This window comes from Palaemon carinicauda, chromosome 36, assembly GCF_036898095.1.
Source record: "Palaemon carinicauda isolate YSFRI2023 chromosome 36, ASM3689809v2, whole genome shotgun sequence".
Classification (NCBI taxonomy): Eukaryota; Metazoa; Arthropoda; class Malacostraca; order Decapoda; family Palaemonidae; genus Palaemon; species Palaemon carinicauda.
Genome location: NC_090760.1, coordinates 75,349,741 through 75,374,355, shown reverse-complemented (window position 1 = coordinate 75,374,355; position 24,615 = coordinate 75,349,741). Strand labels below are relative to the sequence as shown.

General features: G+C 34.5%; 1 protein-coding gene across 1 annotated transcript in view; it reads left to right on the top strand.

The window, feature by feature from the left end:
- Window positions 1-24,615, top strand: part of LOC137628917 (potassium channel subfamily T member 2-like) — a 671,513-nt gene that overhangs the window by 621,236 nt on the left and 25,662 nt on the right. The window contains 1 exon segment of the mRNA XM_068360201.1: window positions 11,866-11,955. Within this exon segment, the coding sequence (XP_068216302.1) occupies window positions 11,866-11,955 (90 nt within the window).

The window sequence follows — 24,615 nt, the reverse complement described above, 5'->3', positions numbered from 1 at the left end:
GCTCAGAAGATTTTTAACCGTTGGAGTGCCTCTGATTTAAAAAAGGCTTTGAGGGATGGCTTTCGATATATCTATAATGAGATATTGTACAAGTCTTGTGTATATTAATACTTAACATCTTAGTTCTTTAAATTCAGAATGAGTTATTGTATTTCTCTTTTTTTTTACATCCCTTAGTTATGACATGACTTTTTATTTGAGCATAAACACTGGAAGGGAACATGTGTTTTTCATTCATGGAGAAATGAAAATCATTCATAAAAATGTATACTTTCATTCATGAAAAAAATAGTCATTGAAGAGCGTAATGATATAATTTGTATGTTGAGTGTTTTTGTTAATAGTATTTCAATTCATTTTATTTTCAAATTAGTATTTACATTTGATATTAATAAATTTTGTATGGTCATATTAATGTCAACACAATAGAACCCTCTCAGTAAAAATATGCATGGCTTTCTGCCCATAATATTTTTCATGATAAAGCCCATATATACCAATTATTATTATACAGATTGTGTCTTTGTGTGTGTGTGTGAGTGTGCTTTTTGTGAGCGTAATGGCAGTGAGGGCATTTGCGTGTACTTGTATGTTTGTCATGTGTGGAAAGTAATTTGCAGTACCACAGTAAGTTATTCAGTTGTTAACATTTTGTTCCGAAAATTAATTTTCTGTTTTTTTCAATAACTGACACACGAGGGATGATAAACACAGCTCTTTTTCTTTATTTCTCGCCACCTCTCCTTTCTCAGCATTTTTATTTTTGGATGATACGTATTCGGAGACGGCAGTATCCCTCTCCTCCGTATGATGTTTTAAAGATATTATTCCCAGCTTTCTTCTTTTTATGTGATTTCTTATCACCCTACCATCACTTCAAATCACAAGTTAAATCACCTAACTCACTGAGGTACACTTGATATTTTTCCTTTTTTTTCTTATTTTCTTTTTTTTTTTTTATCTATTTTTTTTGCACTGCTGATGTAGGGGCTAACTTAGGTCGCAGCTTCTGCACAGCACCATTGAACGAGACATCATTCATCATTTAAATGACCTCCTTGAATCTCTCGTACAACTAAACCCCCATCCAATCGCTGCAGGCAAAGTTCGAGACTAAGTTCTCCTTTATACAGGACTGGAGGACCACTTTTTCCAGTTGAACCTTTTAAAGTTGGTGATCGTGTATTGAGACAACATAGAATCTTTAGTTTTCTTGCTTTGGGATTTTCAATGATAAAAGTAATGTGTTGCAGTCCTTAGTCTGTAACTGAATACGATCGTATGTAATATAGTTATTACACCTTCATTTTTTATTAATTGCCTACGTTAAATCGGGGACCAATGGTGGATTTTTTATTGGAAAATTATTTCAAACACTGGATATTATTTTTGTGTCGAAAACTGGATATCATACTCCGGCTAATTCTATTAATTTTTTCATTGAGGATAATGGTGAATGTCGATTCGTATATGTCTAGTACAGTAACTCATTTTGAACAATTCATTCACAAATTTTAGCGAGCGGGTTACAAATGGACACTTTGCCGCAATAGACCCATATCAAGGCTACTTTGAACAATGAAAATGAGCCGAATGATTTCATGTTAACTGGGCCACAGATTTTGCAATAGGTTCAAAGCAGGGTTTTTCTGTACTCATTGGGAAAAGAAAACATTCCAAGCAATAAAAAAGATATTTTTTTTTATTAGTTAGAATCTTATTTATTAGACATGATAGTGTACATTTGTTTTGAAATCAAAATCCATTTTGTTTATTCGAGAATATTGCCCATCCTAATTGGCTTTCTCGCGTATGAAAGTTAGGAACTTTCTGAATCATTGATAGATCAGAACTGATTGTTAGGGAACAGTATATGGGTTGACTTTGATGAAAAAAAAATATTTAGAAAAGGCAAGAAAAAGCGTTTCATGCACATGGGGTCTGGTTGAGTAAAAGCTGTGTATAAATCTGTGCAAGATTTGCATCACTGTGGGCTGTGGTCTAAATACTGCTGAAGTGCATTAAAAGGGGAAATTATAATGTTTAGATATTTGCATTATAGGTAAACCAACAAATGGATAGAGATTTTCAAATACTTTCGTTTGTTTTACCAATGCTGTTTTTTATTTTTTTTTTTTAGATTTCACATGGTCGTAGGAGACTTTACAGTGTTTTTCCAGAACTTTTTTAAATGTGAAAAATTCATAGATAAATGAAGGTCAACATTAAAAATCTTATCATAGATGTAGAGAGAACTTAAAATCTTAGTCAATTTTTTTAGTACAGTAAAAGGTTCTCCTGTTCATTCTTTATTTATATGATTGATCTGTGATTACCTTAACCATTATCCCAATCTTCATAGAGCGGAACTAAATAAGAAATACGTAATGCTTCATTGAGAAATAAGTTTATCAAATATTTTGCCTTGAGAAGCCATTGTTTATGATTAGTCCAAAAATTGCTTATTTGTTTCACAATATTTTGTCCTTTCCATGAAATGGAATGAATAACATGCAAAGCATTGCTGTTCAATTATGCCAGAGCCTAAATCGAGACCAAAAAAATTACAACACCAAGGATAAATTTTGCATTTTATTGCTGGGTTTAGAATAAAATTATCTTTATTCTTACAATGCACTTGCAAAGTTTTGAGGAATATTTTTTTGCTTTTGAAGAGGATAGAATCATTTCAGGTTATATTTTCATCTTATATTTGTTCCTTATTTGCTATTGAACTTTCACCCTTCATTATTTGCAATAGTTTGTTGATGGTTGTCTTAAATTCCAGTATTGTGACCAAATATATGACTTGAGTTGGTATAGTCTTTGTGGTTAACAGAGGTTCTCAACCAGAGTGGAATTTCAGGCTTTTAGGTGGAGGTGGGATTGGAAAAATAGATTGGCAAACTCAAACTGTTAGAATATGGATTTTTTTATTGCCTTTGATCTCCCCTGGGAGCACCATAAAAATAATCCATGTAAGATTGTAAATGTATATGTACTTACATGGAAAAATTAAAAGTATTTTTTGTATTGTGTGCATATTACCTGGAATGCACTCTAATATTGAAAATGGGGGAATGACATTCTGACATAGGGGGTGCATGGGAAAATGAGGTTAATAATCACTTGGTTAAAGGGTTCTTTGGATTGAGTGAAGCAGAAATTATCCTTGCAGTTTCCAAAACGAATAAGTTGCATCATCGTCTTTTTTTTCAATTCTTAAAACAAGATCTCTTCTCATTATTTCAAAATGGACGTGGCTCTTTGACCTACAAATTTTTATCTGAATATCATAGACATTTAATCTAGGGTGGGTAATCTCAAACATGTCTCTTTGAGGCAGACAATATTATCTTGAAAATGGGTGAATGACATTGACATGTGATGAAAGGGGGTCCATGGGGAAAATGAGGTTGAGAGTCACTGGATTAGAGGTCCCTTTGGATTGAGTGAAACAGAAATGATCTTTTCAGCTTCCAAAAGAAATAAATTGCACTACCCTTTTGTCAATTCTTTAAACAAGATCTCTTCCCATTATTTCAAAATGTACGAGGCTCTTGGACCTGCAAATTTTTATCTGAATATCATAGACTTCTAATGAAGGGTGGGTAATCTCAAACATACCTGACATAGGAGCATGAATGTCTAATGGGTCTATGATGATCTTGGATCATTACTTTCATCTGATTAGTTTCAAACATTACAAGCCACTCGAAGAGTATTATTTTATGCGTAGATTTAATTTGCATATGAATTGGTCATGCTACAGGCGCCTTATTATACATTTGATGTTTACATCCATGTGTCTTTGTGCCCCGTTGGTCAACGTAAGGTCCTTCTGTACATAGATCAAGTATTATTTGCATGGAATTTGATAACTTACAGAAAGCCGAGATGTATGTTTAAAGATACAGTCATATAGAACAAAATGATTGGTGGCGTAGCAGAGTATTCTATAAGTATTTAGAGTAAATCTTTATGAGCATGCAATAAGAAATACCACGGTGTGGTATTTTCGGTAATTAACGTTGTAAAGTCACTTGTATTATACAGTAATTTAGTGTACTGCACATACAGCTGCATTTCCTATTGGAAATATATCATGTACATAAATTTAGTAGAGTACTATACATTGATTTATGACTTTAGTGTTTGTTGTGATACATACATTGAGTAAATTGGCAAAAGACAGCATGAAATTCCTGGAATTATTTATGAAAATTTTAGGAATATATTCAATATATACCGGTAAAACCTAAAACCAGCTTAACTATAATGACACTTCATCTGTTCTAACATATGACGAATGAGTTGCAAAATCCAGTGGACTAATTTGACAAATATATCTTGATAAATGTCTACCATTTTCCTGGAGTTTCACTTCATTTCATTTCATCAACAATAAGACACTTTTTCTTACACATGTGCTACAAGACACAATTTCAGATTATGGGAGTTTCCACATAAACTATTAAGTAGCTTGCACTGTGTCGTATTCACATAGTTATTTTCAATTCATTTTAAAACTTTCACATTTCAGTAACCGTCCCTTAGTCTGATTTACATTTAAGTATGCGCCAAAGAAGATTGATATGAATAATCCATCTTTTTTTCATTAGCACTTATTTATCTCGTATTTTTACACAAAACATTTTGCACAGCTTCCTACTTTGAGGCATTTTGACTGTAAGGTATTTGATTTCAGTCACTTGCAAGTTTTTCCTCTCAGCATTGCATGTTGGCTACCTGTTTTTCTTGCATTTTAGTTTTCTACTAGTTATTCACTTAGTTATGATATATATTCATATACTGGTATATATATATATATATATATATATATATATATATATATATACAGTATATATATATATATATATATATATATATATATATATATATATATATATATATATATATATATATATATATATATATTGCTGGCAAGTTTCAAGTAGAGTGATTTTTTATTCACTTGCTTCAATGCAAAATAATTGTAGTTCTAAAAGATTTTCATAGTAAAATTCGTAATTTTGATCAGCAATGAAGAGGAATTTAGTTACACTGTGTAGAGAAAAAGCAAACATGATTTTTATATGTGAAGAAAGAAGTTTTTTTCCAGAATAGGTATTAGATGTTTGAATTCTCTTAGAGTTGCTCAGATGAATTAGATTAAGCAAAATGTGGAAAATAGTATTTTGATTTAATAAGGAAAATATTAGTACTGTATTAAGATTTAGTTGGAAATACTGCATAGAGAAAAATTTTTATTTCTTGGGATATTTTAGCATTATAACAGCTGGTACTTAGTCATTAATATTGAACCTTTTGTAATTTCTTTGGTTAAGCTTTGCAAAGAGCTTGATGATATTGGTGTCTGTTGAGGTTTTAACAAGCTCCCGTTGACTTTTTGTAATTTTTCTATTATCAAGACAACAACTTTTCCTTTCTTAATTGATAAAGTATTTATTAGCATGAACTCCTACCTAGCTTGTAGGATGCTGTGGTTGATGTATAAGATCAGGAGTTTATTATTATTATTATTATTATTATTATTATTATTATTATTATTATTACTACTAGCTAAGCTACAACCCTAGTTGGAAAAGCAAGATGCTATAAGCCCAAGGGCACGAACAGGAAAAATTATTCCAGTGAGGAAAGAAAATAAGGAAATAAACAAACAATATAAGAAGTAATGAACAATTAAAATAAAATATTTTAAAAACATTAATAACATTAAAACATATTTCATATATAAACTATAAAATAACTTATGTCAGCCTGTTCAACATAAAAATATTTGCTGCAAGTTGAACTTTTGAGGTTCTACTGATTCAACTACCCGATTATTAAGATCATTCCACAACTTGGTAACAGCTGGAATAAAACTTCTAGATTACTGTGTAGTATTGAGCCTCATGATAGAGAAGGCCTGGCTATTAGAATTAACTGCCTGCCTAGTATTACAAACAGGATGGAACTGTCTGGGAAGATCTGAATGTAAAGGATGGTCAGAATTATGAAAAATCTTATGCAGCATGCATAATGAACTAATTGAACGACGGTGCTAAAGATTAATATCTAGATCAGGAGTAAGAAATTTAATAGACCATAAGTTCCTGCCAAACAAATTAAGATGAGAATCAGGAGTTGAAGACCAGACAGGAGAACAATACACGAAACAAGGTAGAATGAAAGAATTAAAACACTTCTTCAGAACAGATTGATCACCAAAAATCATGAAAGACTTCTCAATAAGCCAATTTTTTGTGCAATTGAAGAAGACACAGACCTAATGTGTTTCTCAAAAGTAATTTTGCTATCGAGAATCACACCTAAAGTTTTAAAAGAGTCATGTAAAGTTAAAGAAACATTATCAATGCTGAGATCCAGATGTTGAGAAGCCACTGCCCTTGACCTACTTACAATCATACTATGAGTTTTGTTAGGATTCAACTTCATACCCCATAATTTTTAGCTAGATCTCTATTAAGGGATTCAGCAACCCTGGATCTACATTTAGGCAGTGGAATTGATGCAAAGAGAGTAGCATCATCTGCACATGCAACAAGTTTGTTTTCTAGGCCAAACCACATGTTATGTGTATATAGTATGAAAAGTAATGGGCCAAGAACACTACCCTGAGGAACATCAGATATCACATTCCTATACTCACTATGGTGCCATCAACAACAATTCTTTGCAATCTATTGCTTTAAAATTCAATAATAATGCTAAGAAATGACCCACCCACTCCCGACTGTTTGAGTTTGAAAACAAAGGCCTCATGATTAACTCTGTCAAAAGCAGCACTAAAATCAAGGCCTGTCATACAAACTTCCTGACCACAATCAAGGGATTTCTGTACAGCAATGGAGATTGTAAGAAGGGCATCACATGCTCCAGGGACTTTACGAAAACCAAATTGCAAACTAGGGAACAGATGATTACCTTCAGCAAACCTATGAAGACGTTTTGCCAAAACACATTCAAAAACTTTAGATATTAGGGAGTTATTGAAATTGGGCGGTAATCAGTTGGACTTGAGATACCACAAATGCATTTACATAGTAGAGTAACATTACCAATTCTCCAAAAAGTGCTAAAAGCTCCTCTTCTTGCTAACTTTTGCAAAATAACAAATAACTTTGGAGCTTAGAAATCTACAGTCTTTATAAAAAACAGGAAAAATGCCATTTTGGTCTACACCTCCATAAGTATTAAGGTCCATCAAGAGAGCTTTAATTTCATGAGATTGAAAAGCTAAACTAGTTAGTTTAGCCTCAGGAATGAGGGAGTTTGAGTTTCTCATTACTCTGCTTACTGTCAAACACATCTGCCATAAGGGTTGCCTTTTCCTTTGGACAGTGAGTGACAGAACCATCTGGTTTAAGTACAGGAGGACCTGTTACATCTATACCAAAGAGTGCAGATTTAAGGGTAGTCCACCACTTATACTCCTGGGATGTACCAGAAAGGTTTCTTTTATGGTTAAATTTTATTCCTTTTCAGTTGAGGCATAAACTCTCTGAGCAAAAGCTTTAAGCTGAGTATAGTTATTCCAGATCAAATCTGATCTGTTACTTTTCCAAAAATGATAGGCCTCCTGCTTCTCCAAATTAGCAGTTCTACAATCATCATTGAACCATGGTTTGTCGTTCACTTGGTACCTTAGCACACGAGATGGTATATGCCTATCAATTATATTGACTAGATTCTCAATCAAAGGGACAACAGGATCAACACTACTATACGATTGTGACCAATTCAAGCCCAAAGGTTCATGCAAAATCCCATTCCAGTCTGCTTGAGATTTCATATAAATCTTACATGATTATGACATTAGAAACAGGCTGCTCAGTCTTCACTCCTAATGAAATCAAGGCATGATTAGATGTCCCAACTGGAGGACCAACCTTACTTGTTATAACGCCAGGGGAGTCGGTGTATACGAGGTCCAAGCAGTTACCAGACCTGTGAGTAGCTTCACTTATGATTTGCTCACAGCCGGATTCAAAGGCTAAGTTTAAAGCTCTTAAGCCATGATGATCGGTAGGAGAAACAGATTTTAACCACTCCCTATGGTGAGCATTGAAATCACCAACAAAGACAAGAGGCCTTTCTATCATCTTGTATGTTATCCATAATATTAAGAAGACAATCTAAGATAGAATCATCGATGTCTAGATTCCGGTAGATCGAACGCAAGTAGAAGTTGTTATACCTGCCACAAACTTTTATTACCTGAATCTCATGACATCCACATTCATAGCAGGACTTATAGGAAGCAGGGTATTTAGTACTAATATATTCCACCATTTCCCTGGCCCTAAGGATGGCATCATGTTTCAACATTATTGGCTTCTTAAAACCATTCAAAAGGAGCACAGATGAGTGCCTCATATTAGAAACCCAAGTTTCCGAACACAAAAGAATATTATATTGTCTGGACGCAACTGTAAGGTCTTGAATATTTGTATGAAGACCATGAATATTGCAATACAGTAGATGACATTGACAAAATCTAGGACGTACTGGTCCTGGATTTTGCTCAATGTCTCCAGAGAGCACAAGAATTAAAGGTAATAAAAAAAGATACATCATACTATATAAATAAGAATGATAACAAGAACAATATGTATAGAAATATAAATAAAATGATTGATCAAACACACAGACTATAGAAAAGAAGTAAGAAAAACCGGTCAACATGGAGGGGCCATTACACTATGCAAGGCTAAATACCCTCCAGGATAGCTACTTCAACTGAAGGGAGGATGGTTTTTAAAAGAAAAAGAATGAGATAAGGAAAAGACAACCTCTTGATAAACCGCCTGCCCAATACACCATTTAAAAAAAAAAAACAAGAAGAAATAAAAATAAGATAGAATAGTGTGCCCGAGAGTACCCTCAAGCAAGAGAACTCTAACCCAAGACAGTGGAAGACCATGGTACAGAGGCTATGGTACTACCCTAGACTAGAGAACAGTGGTTTGATTTAGGAGTGTCCTTCTCCTAGAAGAGCTGCTTACCATATTTTAAAGTCTCTCTTCTACCCTTGCCAAGAGGAAAGTAGCCACTGAAATAGAAACTATGACGAGAGACATGTCAGTCTGTTCAACATAAAAAGTTTGCAGCAAGTTTCAACATCTGGAGTTCCACCTATTCAATTGCCTGATTATTATTATTATTATTATTTTTATTATTATTCTTCTTATTTGCTAAGGTACAACCCTAGTTGGAAAAGCAGGATTCTTTAAGCCCAAGGGCTCCAACAGGAAAAATAACCCCGTGAAGAAAGGAAATAAACTACAAGAGAAGTTTAAGAACAAAAACAGTAAAATAAATCTTTCATATTTAAACTATAAAAACTTCAATATAACAAGAATATGAGAAATAAGATAGCGTAGTGTGTCCGAGGAAGATCACTCCACAATCTAGTCACAGGTGTGAAGTTGTTTTATCATTATTCACTCCTTCACCTCAGGTTTTTTTTTTTCTCACCGTTATTGCCTCTACAGTGATAGGGAATGTTCTCATCTTGTGACATCTTTTGCCCAATTCTTCAATTTGTGTACTAAAGTTATCACCAGGACCTAATGGTAATATATTGAGGGTGGTAAAGTATCATCGTTAATAATTTCATTACTTCAACATTTCCATGTGAAATTTTTAGAATCGCGCCTTACAGTTTTTTGAAGTGGTAGATATCTTTGAATTTCTAATGAAGTACACTGTGTTCCCTAACTATCAAGAGGAAAACTTCAAAGATATAAAAGGATTAGGTTTTTTTTTTACAAAAAGAGAGTTTTTATCTACGTAATTGAGGGGTGAGCAGGATTTTTTTTTTTTAGAAATATTACTGTCATATTTTGTTAAGTGAAAGTATAACTGAAAACTGTGTCAGTCATTGCTTTATTTGGGTGACAATATGTAATCGTTTGTTTATGTTGATTTAATCTTTAGAATTTCATTTGTTTTTACCAAAATATTGAATGTATGTTTCATAATATAGCTGTACAATTATAGTACAGTAGTCTTGCCCACAGCATATGTGATAGTCAATCAGTTTTTTAACTGATTTACGAATGTAATTTATTTATTTTCAATATTTTTTTTGTACATGTCAGAAATAATTCTCGCTTCAAAAAGATTCCCCAAGCAAATCCTAGAAATACGAATATTCAGTCTATGCTATTGAGTCTGATTCTAGATGAAATTAATCCCAAAAGTTGTGCTTTAAAATGAGACTTCATGAGGGTTTCAACTTCATTATACAGAATTGCTCTTCACGATTATTTATCCTTGGAACTTGGGACTTTTAAAGCTCAAACAGACACCAAATATTGTTCCTCTATATTCTCCCAAGGCAAAAAAAAGACAGTGAATTATCAAAAGTTGACATTACCTTCACTTTTTATCGGGGAATTACAGAACAGTTATAAACGTTATGTCTTCCTCAGCCTTAGAAATAGTCTATGGAATAGGAATATGAAAATTAGTTCTGCAGAGTCATTGTTATTGTTGTGAAGTTTTAGAATCTTGGGAATGCTTGTTCATATTAGAAATTTAATAGACTTTCTTTGGCACATTTCTAATTTCTGTATCTGGCTTATGAAATTTTCCATTAACGTAATCTTCGTCACTGCAATCACAATTAATTTTACTAATAGCGACAAACTCACATTTTAGAAATAAGAAGCTTCTTGCGTAAAGTCTGCATATATTTTGTATCGACAAGAAAAATATTTCCAAGCTGCGTAAACAACTCGGACATCTCACCATCCGTAACTTCTTTTACTTAAATAGATCCACGTTCATCTGATAACGTTTGTTAACAGAAGGCAACTTCACTGTGCCTTCTTACACTGTATTTTATTTGAAACTAGCATTCCTGAAAGCAAATGGCTTGAATGTACTGTAGTTGGTGCCATGAAAGCAGTACATCATGCCAGTAAGGAGCATACCTTCATAGCAAAGACCAGTTGAGAGTTTAAGAGAATGCTGTTATTTGTTTAAATCTCTCCTCGCTGCTTTTGATATTATGCATGGCGAAACAGCTAGATCTAGATGAACATTGTCGAGGCTTTTTAGGTTAATTAATGGTAGAATAAAATTAGATTTAATGTAAGTTCTCTATAGTGAAATTTAAGAAATAGTTCAGTAATGAAGCCATTTAGCAAAACAAAGAGCATTGTTACTGTTCCTTCACCTTGGAAACTTCTTCACAAAACTCTGTTCGGTTTTCAAGATGTCATATTTTTCAAACCTTTGCTTAGGCATTGAAATAACATCCTTCCTCAATTTAAGTCTTAACTTTTCTCAACAAAAGATGTACATATGATAAAGACTTGCTTTATATTTGCTTTTAGTATTGTACAGTAGTTCATCTAAAATGGATCACTCCAAAATTATAGAGTTGCTGTTAAAGATATAGACAAAATGGCATGTCAGTTGCTTAAGGGCAACCCCGCACATGGGCCAATTTTTAGTGGACGCTGGCCGCCGCCGTCTCGTGGCGAGAAAGGAAAGGCATGTGTTTCTGTGGATTCCTACACACGAGCTAATTTCTAGTGATGGGATGTTCACAGTTCCCCTCTGCCCTTTTTCATGACACCCCGAAACAATGGTAGCCATTGTCCACCGAAAACAGGCCCGCGTGCGGCAAGCCCTAATTCTTCAATGTATGATGGTAGGAGGTGATGCATAGTGTATCACAGAAGGTAGGATTTTTTTTTTTTTTTTTCAAAAAAAAAAAAGGGTAGAAAAGCACTGTGTGCGCCATTGTAAGCACAGAAATAATCCTTGGCTCACAAAGCCTCACAAAAGCTCACCAATTACCTTCCTCCCTCACCAACCCAGGATGGAGACGCCTCGGGCATTGGCCATTCCTATTCTCACTTGTACGACACCACTTCTTGTTTCTTATGCCAGAGCAACAAGAACTCTATGGTAAGTTCGTCGTATATGTGAGGATCCGGCTGACAGCTCCGTTTCACACTTCAATGTGTAGTGTTGTTTTTTTTCCCATCTTTAGTCAGATCATGGCTACGCAGCAGACTCTGCTGCATTATATTTTGGTAGATTTTTCTTTTTGTGGATTTATTTTTTGTGATTTTTAATTTTTTTTTATTTTTATACTTTTTGAGCCTTTGATATGGCGGAGTGTGATCCATAGCTGACAGCTCGGCTTTGCAAACTTCATCCATCCTGCTGCTGTGATTGAGGCAGGTTTGCACATTTGTATTGTGAGGTGCCCGTCCCATTTTTATTTTTTCTCTTTTTCATTGGTGTATTTCATTGGAAATTGTGCCATTAAGCTCCAGGCCAACTGGAGTTAGGTTTTGCACATTATGTATTATAGCTCAATTGTAGACTGTGTTATGCTGCACCATACTTACTCGGTCTCCGCCAAGTATGAAATTTATGGTTAAATTGTAAGTTCATGTTGATGATTAACTGTGTCGTTAGTGATTTCCATCAAGTAACCCATTGTGATCACGTTATTGATAAGCCAGGGAAAGGTATAGATACGCACCCTCGGAAAGGTAAATCTTAATCAAGCAAGTGGGAGGGAAGGGAAGCCTTTATTAACATCCATATCTCTGTTATGCCTCGATCTATACTATGCATGTTCATCTCTTTATTTTTTATCTTATACTTTGTGACAGCTTATCATTACTTGGCATTTTCCTTCGTAGCTCTGTCACACTGTGAGTTCCTTGCCTCACGAGAGCTGTGTTTATGCTCAGTCCACTGTGTTAACAAGTGTCATAAACTTCTTAAGCAAAGGTAAGGTCCCTTTTGTGAGTATGGAGGATGTTAATGGTGGTATAGTAGTGCTGGTGGGTGGTATGTTATTTGTTTTCTCCCATACCCACACATGCTTTCCATGGAAGCCGGTGTACCACGCTTATCATCTGTTGGGTCTTTATTTTCAGTTATGTTCCGTGTTTCCTGCATTATGGAAATCGGCAGAAGCATTTACAAATTTCCCATTTGCAAGTCTCAACCCAGAGGTAATAAAGAATTCCTAGCCTTTTCATAGATAGCTTTAGTAGGTACATTTTAGCTTGGCTCTCTGGGCTTTGGTAAGAATATCTTCATGATTTCCAATCAGTTGTTTCTATGTCCCTATATGAAATAAAAATTGCATTCATGAGCATTGCATTTGCAAGTTATGATTCTTGAGTTTCAACTTGAGTCAAAGATATCTTACCAAGGCTAGGGAAGGAGATGCAGCTGGCATCAAGCCCAGGGCGGCGTGCCTGACGGCCAGCTGCGTGCTCCTTCTCGGGAGCCTAAAAGGTAGCGGTGGAGTAGTGCTTCTTGGGTTATCGCTCACTGAGTAGACCAAGTAGCCTCTTGACCTAATCCACCTACAAAACGACACTCCTCACAGGTGCCTTGATGCTGCACTCTGAATTGTCCTGGGGAATCTTTATTCTCTTTTTATATTTCCTAGTAATAACTGGCAGGACAGATATTCTTAGTATTTTAACAAGAATCTTTCAAGTAATGGATGAAAATAGAAATCATTAGTTTCTTCATTTTATAGATTTGTATAAAGACTATTAAAGGAAATAGATAATTTATTGGCAATCTCCTTAGGATTATTTTAAATACCAGTGGTGGTTGTAAGCTGTAAAACAGTCACTATCCTTAGAAGGAAAATTTAACTAAGTGTAAGGTATCGGCAGTTTTCATTTTTAAAGCACAGGAGGCTATAGATCCTTTAAATCATAAATTGTGAAAGTCTAGTGCATGTGTGTTGGCTTCTAAAGCAGGACTAATATTACTTGCATAGATTGTTCTTAAATACTGATGTACATTAAACTGATGTTTGGTAAGAAAGGCATAATGAAGGTAAATCTCATAGAAAGAGGCTTTTTTTTTCACTGCAAAAAAGCAGTAAATACTGTAACAGTAGCGTACAGTACGAGTACAGTATACAAGATGAGGGTAGCTTATGTGAATTTCAATAAAGAGATTGTTAGCTCTTCATTAAATGCTCAAGTGACAAAAGGAATTTGGACTTCAAGTATATATACTTAGTGCACATGTTTGGAGTTGTATATGTACCATATATTATATTTACGAATACAGTATACATCATATGTAAAAACTGTAAGCGTAATATGAATTTCTGTACGTACATACAGTATGATGTACGCAGTTAGGGCATAAAAGTATGAGTGATTATGCGTCTCAAGCTGTTATGGATAATCTATAATTAGGGGACCAAGCCACACCTTCTTAGTACCTCTAATGGTATTACAAGTCTTTCTAATTCTATGTAAGAGATTGAGTATAGCGTACTGGTACTTTGAGGAGAGTTTCATTAAGGTAATAGACATTAATGTATTTATAAAATTTCCAGGTATACCTTAGCTTAAATAAGAAAATTCAAGAGCAATGTCTAAAGTATCTAATAATAACAGAGTGCTTAAGGAAGACAATGTAGGTAATTTTGATTGTTTGAAAAAATTCTTTAGAAGAAATAAATGAGGTTAGAACCTTAGAACAGCTGATAAGTAAAATGACAATGTCTTACTTTGAATAGGAGAGACACTTATTTTGGATGGTTAAATCAAGGATGATGCTGTTAGTAATGAGTGGGTTAGAGCTACAGTACTTTGTAATTAGTGATAGGTCCATCAACTTAATACATGGTGTATATCCCAGGGAAATCCTTAATCTATATGGACCCCTAGGTTATTTTTTCAATCACCAGATTGACATACTTTACATATTACATAGCCCCATAGCATTTATTTGGATCATTTAAACACTTTACATGTCTTAGTGTAACAATCATACACTGCATATGAAAGTAAATTTCTCAACTTCTTTATATTGTCAAAATATTGAAAAGCGTCTTACCCCTCGGAGGGAGAATCTGTCATGAAAACAACAATAATAAAAATGCGTTTTATGAAAACACTCTTAGGTCAGTATATAAATTGCAAACAATTTCTTTAAACTGTAAAATGTATAGAAAGGTATTACTATCGCTTTATTAAGCCAGCAATCTTTCCAATTTCAAAATAGGTTCACCGCTCATCTTTGAGATTTTTGGGATCTGTATTCATTTTTGTGGGCAGATTACAATTTTAATTGACTTTAGATTTTATGAAGAACTTCACAAAATATATTAACATTCTTTGAACGTCCCAAAAATATGACTGTATGAATAGTAAATACCACATTCATTTGGGTTATTTTACGCTATACATTCTATTCAAATACCCGTAAAGGCTACTTTACATTTTATAGCGCAATATTGCTTGTGTCGGTTCTGTCAGTAGCCACCGCAAAGTCGTTCATTCTACATAAGGGAGTCCAACAACCATTTTTTCGCCACTTACCACCACGTTACATATTTCCAACACCACAACCCTTATATTAGTAAGCCAACACACATTTCAGTTAGGAGTCTGCAAGGTACAAGAAGGTGGTAGTTTGGTCCCATTATGTAAATTCAATCAGTCATGTATGAGTATTTCTTCCGATATTTTTTGCCAGCCTTCATTCTGTTTCTCTAGATTTAAAGATGATTAAGAATTTGAGTTAAATAGGGAAGATTTTGTAGTTTTTTTTTTTTTTTTTTTGTATCTGAACAAATCTAGTTTGATGCTTCTAGAGTAGGAGATTAAGCATACGTAGAACAGTTGTAGGACTACCTTTGATAAATCAGTTAATTGTATTTCTTGCAAAACAGGTACCATAATTGGCTTAAGAAAAACTGAATTTTCAGATTTCTACCACAGCACAGTCTTGCACAATGTTTTGGGTAATCAGTGTTTATGATTATTATGGTAGTAATTTCGTTCACATCCATCAAAAGCACGAGGTATTTCATTATGATAGATACATCTGTTTCACAAGTAAAATGTCACTCTGATTATGTAACATACAATAATACCTATTTCTCAACAGGACCACATATTAAAGTTATGTCAACACATTCTGATGAGTCCGTTTCTGGTATTTTAAAGATGCATCTCTCTTAGGATCAGCATGATTTTCTTATGTATATGTCTTTTTTTATTCCTACCTTTTCATTGCATAGTTGGGTTAATCGTGAATATATCTGACTGATATAACTTTGGGATTTAAAGTACAGAAGAAGAGACAGACAAATATAGTTCAGTTCATCTGACATTTACAGAAAATTGTAAATGATTAAATGGACTGTGTGCATATATATGTGGGCCTTTCTATGATAATTGATATACTTTTATTTGTTGTTGTTTACATGTGAGGATTTCTATGAAAAAGCACACAACAACTACTACAATTATATTTTAGCTCCTGAATTATAGATGAACCCCAGTGCAGAAAACTTCCTAAATCACAACAAATAGTTTATCTATAGCACTTCATACTGTTTGATGATAAGGGCAGTGAACTTGTTCCCTCTCATTCTCTCCTTGCGCCTAACACTTCCGCATTATATAGGTTTTCTTTGCCAACCTTTCGTCTTATGTTTTTTCCACGTGACCACATCATCCTTAATCGGTACTTCATCCTTCTACCTAGACTAACCTATCTACCACTTCCTCATATTTCCCTATTTCAACCCCCTTAAAATTCCTTTTTGTTTCATTCACAAAGCAAATGTTTCAAGAGCTTCAACAGTTTTCTTCTATTCTTATTCAACATCCTCCTTTTTTTTTCTTATGTAGTCTACTGTACTTTTGTTACCTTATCTCACCATTATCATTCTGTACTTTTCCCTTTTCAAAACTCCTTACTCTATGTTTCCTATGTTACTTAGTCATTTCAATAGCTTCCATCCTTCAGTTGCACGATTGAGGCAAGTCTTAATCCTTCACAAATTCAAACTTTTACAACCACAGGTAGTCTTATTCTCTTCTTAATTTTGGGGGTTTAAATGTGGTGTGAACCCCAAGGAAGTATTTTAATGAGGGGTAGGTTCACTTTGATTGCGGCTCTCTTAACTTTTGGCGTGGTAAACCATGAGGTTATTTGATATCGGGTCTATTATGGACTGTCGCCTGTCCTACTGAAGTTAAAATCTTGGATAAGTGGGTATTTGTGTTGTTAGACTTCCTAACCACTGCCAGCTGTTCCAGTGCTTGAGGCTACTTATGTAGATCAAATAACCTCATGGTTTATCCAGCCAAAGGTTAAGAGAACCACAACTAAAGTGAGCCTACCCCTCATTAAAATACTAAGGCACCTCCCCAAAGATAAGTTTTTCCTTCGTCAAAACTTTTTTGAGACCGTAGCATATTCTTGTCTCCCTTATTCTGTGACAGAGGAAGGAAATACGTAAAGATCGAGGCTTGCCTAAGTCCGAGCATCCGTTACTAGTGCCCAACACAAGAATTTGAGACATGAGAAGTGCATTGCAAGCCATTCATTAATATTCAAGGAAGTAAGTGCATTGTATGCTGCTGCAGCAACCCTGAATGTTATGAGATACTGAAGCAAGGCGCTCACAAACTAAGCGCACAGGTGTACGAGAGCTCTTGGTGTCAGGTTCAATTTCCTTGCATCTTCTATGTGACACCTACTCTTTACAATAGTAGCTGCCGCAGATATGTAAATCTCTGTCTCTCCTGGCATGAGGGTCATTTAAAGTACTGTATATTGATCTCAGTGAAAATAAGGGTGCTCTTGTGACTTTCTTTACACAAATATGTATAATTCTTAACCAAAAGAAGGCAGCAGTTCCAAACAAGATGATAATTGAATACTTTCCAAAGCAATAATGAGTTTTCTATTATGACAGCCTCCAGTCATAGTAGTTGTCTAGGTACTGAAAGGAATATTCATACAAACTCACTGCAATTTATGAGTGTCAATCCACCTGTGCTTTCAAAACTTGTAGTACTATGAATATTTGGCAAGACGTATTGAAATAATTCGCAACTTAAGTCAATGTAACTCCAATGGACTTAACCAAAATAGGCCCATAACATTCTCATTCGATAATCGAACCTGGGATCATCTAGTGGCGAGCTCAACAATCTGACTACCACACTATAAATCTCTCTCAACTCAAAATAGAGATGTGTGGTGCATTGAATGTTGCAAGTTCATTATGTTGATAATAGGTCTTTTCTATGAGTCATAAAGCAGTGATTATGGAAGTTTTTTGTGACGAGGTTATCCTAAATTCATCATTAAAAGAATGTCTGTAATTCCGGAGTTATCCACTCTAAATACTGTAGATGCTTTATTAGTAGCATTATAATTATATACATATTCATCTATACATAGATATATATAGTACGGTTGTGCAGTGTTCAAAATGCTACACATTTAGGAAGATACATAAATAAGTATATGCTGTACAAAGTGCTACATGTTTAGAAACCTGTTTGTAATAGCTAATGGATTTTATTTCGTAACAGGAATTAAAGTTTAGTTTTAATCGGAATTGACATGAGTAAATGTTTGAAATTTGTGCTGATCCTAGCATAGGGACTGCTTTCCTCTTAGATTTTGAAATTGCCTTCACAATATACAGTATTCAAATTATAAAACTATCATGAAGTGTATAAGAATTCATAATAGATAGAGTCCAAAAGTTTATGCTACAAAAATCCACAAACTAATTGAAAATAAATATTTTAATTATATTTTCATTTGAATTTTTAAATCAGTGGTGTAGATATTTTCCTTCTTGCAGTAAACTCAAAATATTTTAGTCTGTAAGTAAGAATAAATAGAATAGACTTACTCTCAAGCTAGCATTATCCTCAGTGTGATAATCAGCCAAAATAGAAGTCATAATCTGACAACCTTCCTTATCTTTAAATCAATGCAAACACCTTATGGCCAAAATTAAAATCATTGACCTGCCGAGTAAGTAAAATATAGAATGTGTCGTGCATTAATCTGCTCTCATCGCCCCTTCCCCAAAACTCCCCCGCCTTTATATCCCCCCCCCCTTTCTCTCCCCCAAAAGAATACATTGAATGGATGAGTTGGCTGGATGCAGTTAACTGCCAGCCCCTGACATGACCCTGTTTGCCCCTTTTTAACAGTTTGGAAAGCTCTTTGTTGCTCCTGATTAATTTTTGCTATCATGCTCCCTATTGTGTTCATCTCTAAGGTGACCCTCGTCAGTGCAATGCGTCGTTATGGTTATACTTAGTAGGTTACAGATCACATGGATGACATTTAAATGTTCTGTATTCCCCTTTCTGCTGCCAGATATTTATATGGATATATTCCATAGCTATTTAAGTAAGGAATTAGGGCTCGTTCTTTTATTCAACGACACAAGGAGTAGTAGTACAGTATTTTAGCAACCTTAAGGATCCAGTGTTGTTTTCACATTGGTTATTATCGCAGCCCATTCATTTCTTTCTCAAACCAAAATTGCATTGTGGGAAGTACTGAAACTTGCTATTTACCTATAGTATGCAAAATTAATTAAGTTAACTTGGAAACATTTCATGAGACTTGGAAATTGGAAGTTATTTTGAAATATTGAATACAGTATCTGTAGAACTCAACATTTTTGGTTTCTCATTAGCCTAATCTCAGGACACATGCAGGCTGACAGTATTTTTGGACATTTTAACAATTTTTGATTGCTAAATACTGCCCATTTTTGTATTAGGGTTTCTCTCGTAATAATATACAGTACAGCATTATCCTATTATAATATTTTCATTTGCGTTGGTTTTAAAGTTTCCTAACACAAAGATGTTTCAAAGTAGAGTACAGGACAGTAGGCTATTTAACCACGGTGTAAGAATTTCTTTTTTTGGAGGCAGATGATAATATAAAAAACTGTGACCCCTCCCATTTCATAGTTGGGTTATCATAATCTTTACAGTTTCATTTTTTCAAAATTACAAGTACAGTATTATAATACTTTTTCCATTTTCACAATCACCATTTAAAAGAGCTTTCAGTATTCCTCAACTTTTTATTGCTTTTTGATATAGAGAGAGCATAGTAATGGTTTAGTCTATAGGACACTTCTAATTTTAAGTAAATTTAATCTGCATTTTATTGAAATAGACATCTGTACTGGTTTATAAGTCTTCAGTTGCTATAATATAAATTTTAAGCAACACAATATAATTTCATATTAGGCAAGGGTATTTACTCAGTAAGTTTCCTTAATCTGAAAATATAAATCCTTAGAAATATTTTTGATTAAAGAGACTCCAATGTAAAGACAAGTAGATACTGTTGATAAACTAAAATTTTGTCATTCAATTGCTAGTCTTTGTTTTATCTGTATTTGAACAACTAGCTAAAGTAAGAGCAAGGAGATGTGGGAGTAAGCCAACCTCTTTACTTGCCATCCAGTTATGCGCTGCTTTCTTACAAAGAAAATTAAGAAATAATTAATTGAAAAAAACATCTTCGCATACAAGGAAAAAAGGTGGTACAATATCATAAGGGGGACTGAACTAGGATTGTAATAGATCTAACATCTGTTTTGTACATCACTACGACTACGTTACTTTATCCGGTTTTTATGAGAGAGATGTCTCCCATACTTCTATGCGAGGCACAAGTTAGATGATAAGTGAGAGGCCAAGTGAATGCAACTGAACATTATTAAATAGACATCGATCTTCAATACTAGGACTTGCGAGCGAGAACGTCACAAAAATTCAAACAAAATCAGGCATAAACTTTCAAGTTTATACAGGTTGGTTTATTAACAATGCAGGGAAGAGCGAGTTATAATACAACAATTTAAACAGTCACAGTGTACAGTTGCAAATGGGTTTCAGTTATGTATAAAATGGTACCGCAATATTTTACTGCACATTACTGTACGGTATTTGTTCTAAAGTTTTGCTATGAACAAAATCCTTCCACTCCTTGTGTCGTTAGAGAGCCTAATAGAGATTTTTTTATACATTGTATCTTTTCTTTAGGCAACCAGTACTGTATATGTGGATTCTCAAAGACTTTCAGAGCTGTCACATCTTGCATATTCTCTTGATATCATGTATAGATTGGGATAAATTTTTCAGTTTGCAGGGTACCCTCATGCATGAACATTTATCTTTGCCCAAAATGTCGGTATATTCCTACGTTGTTTTTCTTGGAAAGTGGTCATATTTTCTTAATCGTAATTTGTATACATAATGGTATTCTTTAAAGTCAAGGTATCTCAAAAACTATTTTTGACTACTGTACGTTGATTTATTGTTCCAGGTAGAGGTTTGAATTGATATAAGGCTATTCATAGCTTCTATTGATATACTGTACACTTAGTTTTTAAGGGAGTCCTAATATTTGTGTAATTGAAGTTTTTCATAGAATTTTATTTAAATAATCTCATTACATTACCAGTTACAGCTTTATCTATAACAGTATTTCTATGAACCTCCCCTGTCATTCATATTGTTCCCCTCTCAAAGCTGCTTAAATTTCGGCGCGTACCCTTGAACTAAAAATGTCCTATTTTCTCGAAGGAATTAACTAAATGGAAGACAACCTGTGAATAGTGGATTTCACGCGCCTTTGCTTTATACACGACACCCAAAAGGTGCTCGCGCGAGGGTTGTAACCTCAGCATTCCATGCTTTTTTCTTTCTCTGGTATAATTGGAAGGTTTTTATCAGAAAAGGTATACAAGAAGGACTTTTCGCCGGGCGCCACAGGTCTCTCCCCAGAAATAGATTTTTCCTTCGTCAAAATCCCTTTATCCTACCCCTCTGGCGTTGTATTGGGGTCATATGGTGTATATAGGAACACTGTGGCATGGGTAGATCATATCCCTTTGCCTTTTAGTCCTCTTGTCACGCTAGGTTCTCGAACACATGTCACCCAACCTCCAGATGGTGATTTTATTTTTTAGGAAATTCTAAAGAAATGCATTTTTACTTATTCAATTTAGCAGGATGTCTTCTGGCTTCTCTGTGTTTTCTTAGGAGCATTGTTCAATTGATTTATTAATGAGCCATATAGTAATGATCTTCATTTTTCTTTTGCTATCCCTCTCCTTCTCAATGTGGGAGTCAGCAATATGAATGCCAAATGTGCTTCATAGAAATAAATGGAAATTTAATTGTAAAATTAATTATTTCTATACTTGCCTGGTGCTCGTGTAACTAATTATGTTGAGGATGTTGAACTAGTTTTATCTTTGAGACTTAAAGGCAAGAGGATATAATTTACCCGCTCGGTAGTGTTGTCATAAACAGCCATACGAGAGATAGGGAAATCACAAGGAAAGAAAACAGCAAAATTTTCAACATTTAAGAAAAATTGAGAAAGAAGCAATACAAAGGTCAGATGGACATAGAAATATGTAATATTATCAGTAAAATGCTGTTTATCAGAAACCGTATGCTTGTAGAATTCTTATTTTACTGATTTGTAAATATTTTCATGGATTGATCTTATACCTTTGTTTCAATATTCATGTATTAAAAAAAGAACTCTGAAGTAATTGGTGTAGGTGATAGAAAAATTTCATATTTGTACAGATGAAAGACTTTGTAAGTATTTAAGTTTGAAACATAATAGTGTGAATTATAACATAATCTTTTAGACTTGAAAATTTGTTTCAATAAGAATGGTCAACATTTCCCCACATTATTTTATGCCATTTATGCAGCAAAGTTAGATAACTATTCCTAGTGTGTTGTCTTTAGGGAAATTCTTGAATAAGTGTAGCTGTTCTGTCAAACCTTTCCCAGCTTCTATGTCGATCCATGAATAAGTTTTGCTTGTGAAGATAGAAAACCAACCAGCTCCAAAATCTGGTAAGTTAGAATATAAGATTTAGTTTGAATTCTGACAGGTTTTGACTAAAAAGATAACAAAGAACAATTTTATTTTATTAATTGGTCAGAAAATTACTAATGTAATTACTAGCTTTGTTTCAGGAAAAAGAATATCTAATATTTGGAAACTAGTATTGAGCAAAAAATTCTTGACTGAATTTAATTAAAAAATAAAAAAACTTAGATTATTAGAAATTACGTAATCTGTAACAGGTTCTGACATTGAAAATAAAAAAAAAGAAACATTAAAACCAAGAGGTAAAACATAAAACTTAGACACCAGTCTTAACAGACTTTTTTTTCTGAAGACAAAACAGTTAGTAGTAGGTCTTATTTCTATGAACCTCCCCTGGCATTTACATTGTCATATCCCTTTGCCTTTGAATTCTCTCACCGTGCTAAGAGCTCGAGCACATATCACTCGGGCTCCAGATAGTAGTGATGTTTGGTTTTTAGAAAGTTATATAGAAATCTGTTAAAGTAATGATAAAAATAATGGTCACAAATCGTAAGTGATACAACCTAGATGACAGAGTACCAGATGGGCAATATTAACTTGAAATACCAGCGAAGCGAACAACGCCATAATGGCTGCTGCTGCCGAGAAAGGCCAAGCCGACCCAAAATTAAAATCCACATTACTGGAAAGAAACAAATGCCCGGTACTGAAAAAAAGCTGTCAAAACAAACTATGGTACTTAACATTGGTAAAGGTGAAGTAGCAGCGTCAGTCATGATGAATTAAGCCAAAAACGGGACAAAACACCAAGAGCACAAAGAAAAACGACTAAGCGAGCAAGTCCAAAACAGAAGGATGTCCTAGAGGGCGCTCGTGTTAGGTGTCGGTAACGTGGTCCAAGTGTGGTTTCTAGGGCCTCTGTTACGGCCCTTCCCTTTGATGAAGGAATTATCTAAATGGAAGACAGCCTGTGAATAGTGGTTTTCACACGCCCCTGATGTATACACGACACCCACAAGGTGCTCGCGCGAGGGTAGTAACTTCTGCATTCCATGCTTTTATCTTTCTCTGGTATATTTGGAAGATTTATATCAGAAAAGTGTAAAGAAGGACCCTTTTCACCGGCCGTCACAGGTCTCTCCCCAGAAATAGATTTTTCCTTCGTCAAAATCCCTTTTATTGTAAGGAGATCCCTGTCATCTGGCTTCTCTGTGTCTTCTTATGAGGTTGTTCAAAAGATTTATTGCCTGGCAATAATGATTCTCATTCTCCTCTTGTGTCACATGCTGGAGTGTAAAGTGTAATTTGAATAATCATAATGAAAACTGCAGTTTCCTCTCAGTTCCTCACATGAAGGATTTTCTTCATTTGGTATCTTTTCGTGTTGAATGAATTTGCCTTTTGATTCAGTGGAAAAGCCAGAGAAGAATATGCTAGGTTTGGCTGTTACCAGTTACTTCTCCCAGATTGGGGCCCATGTTACATCTAGGTCGGATTGATAATGTTTCACTTCAGGTAGCTTCCATTGCACACAATAATGATTTAAGGCCTTTTTCTCCCTACCATTCAATGGCTACTTCATTTCACTAGTCTGTTTCTAACACTCTTAGCTTTTTTTAGAAGAGTGGTAGGCCACCAAGGTTTTGCCCTAACAGATTGCCCAGCCACAGTGGCAACTGGACTCATCAATTTTATTGAAGAACATGATTACGTAAGGTTTTCTTTGGACAAGTGAAAAGATTAGGGGTAGGATTTGTATTTTGTTTTTTCGGGTTAGCATTTCAATTGTTCCTCTTTCCAAGAATGCTATGTCATTTCTTATGAGGAGCTAAGTGACAAAAACACATAGAGAACTTGAATTAAGTCAAATGAGGGACCTGGCAGCATAGAGAACTTGAATTAAGTCAA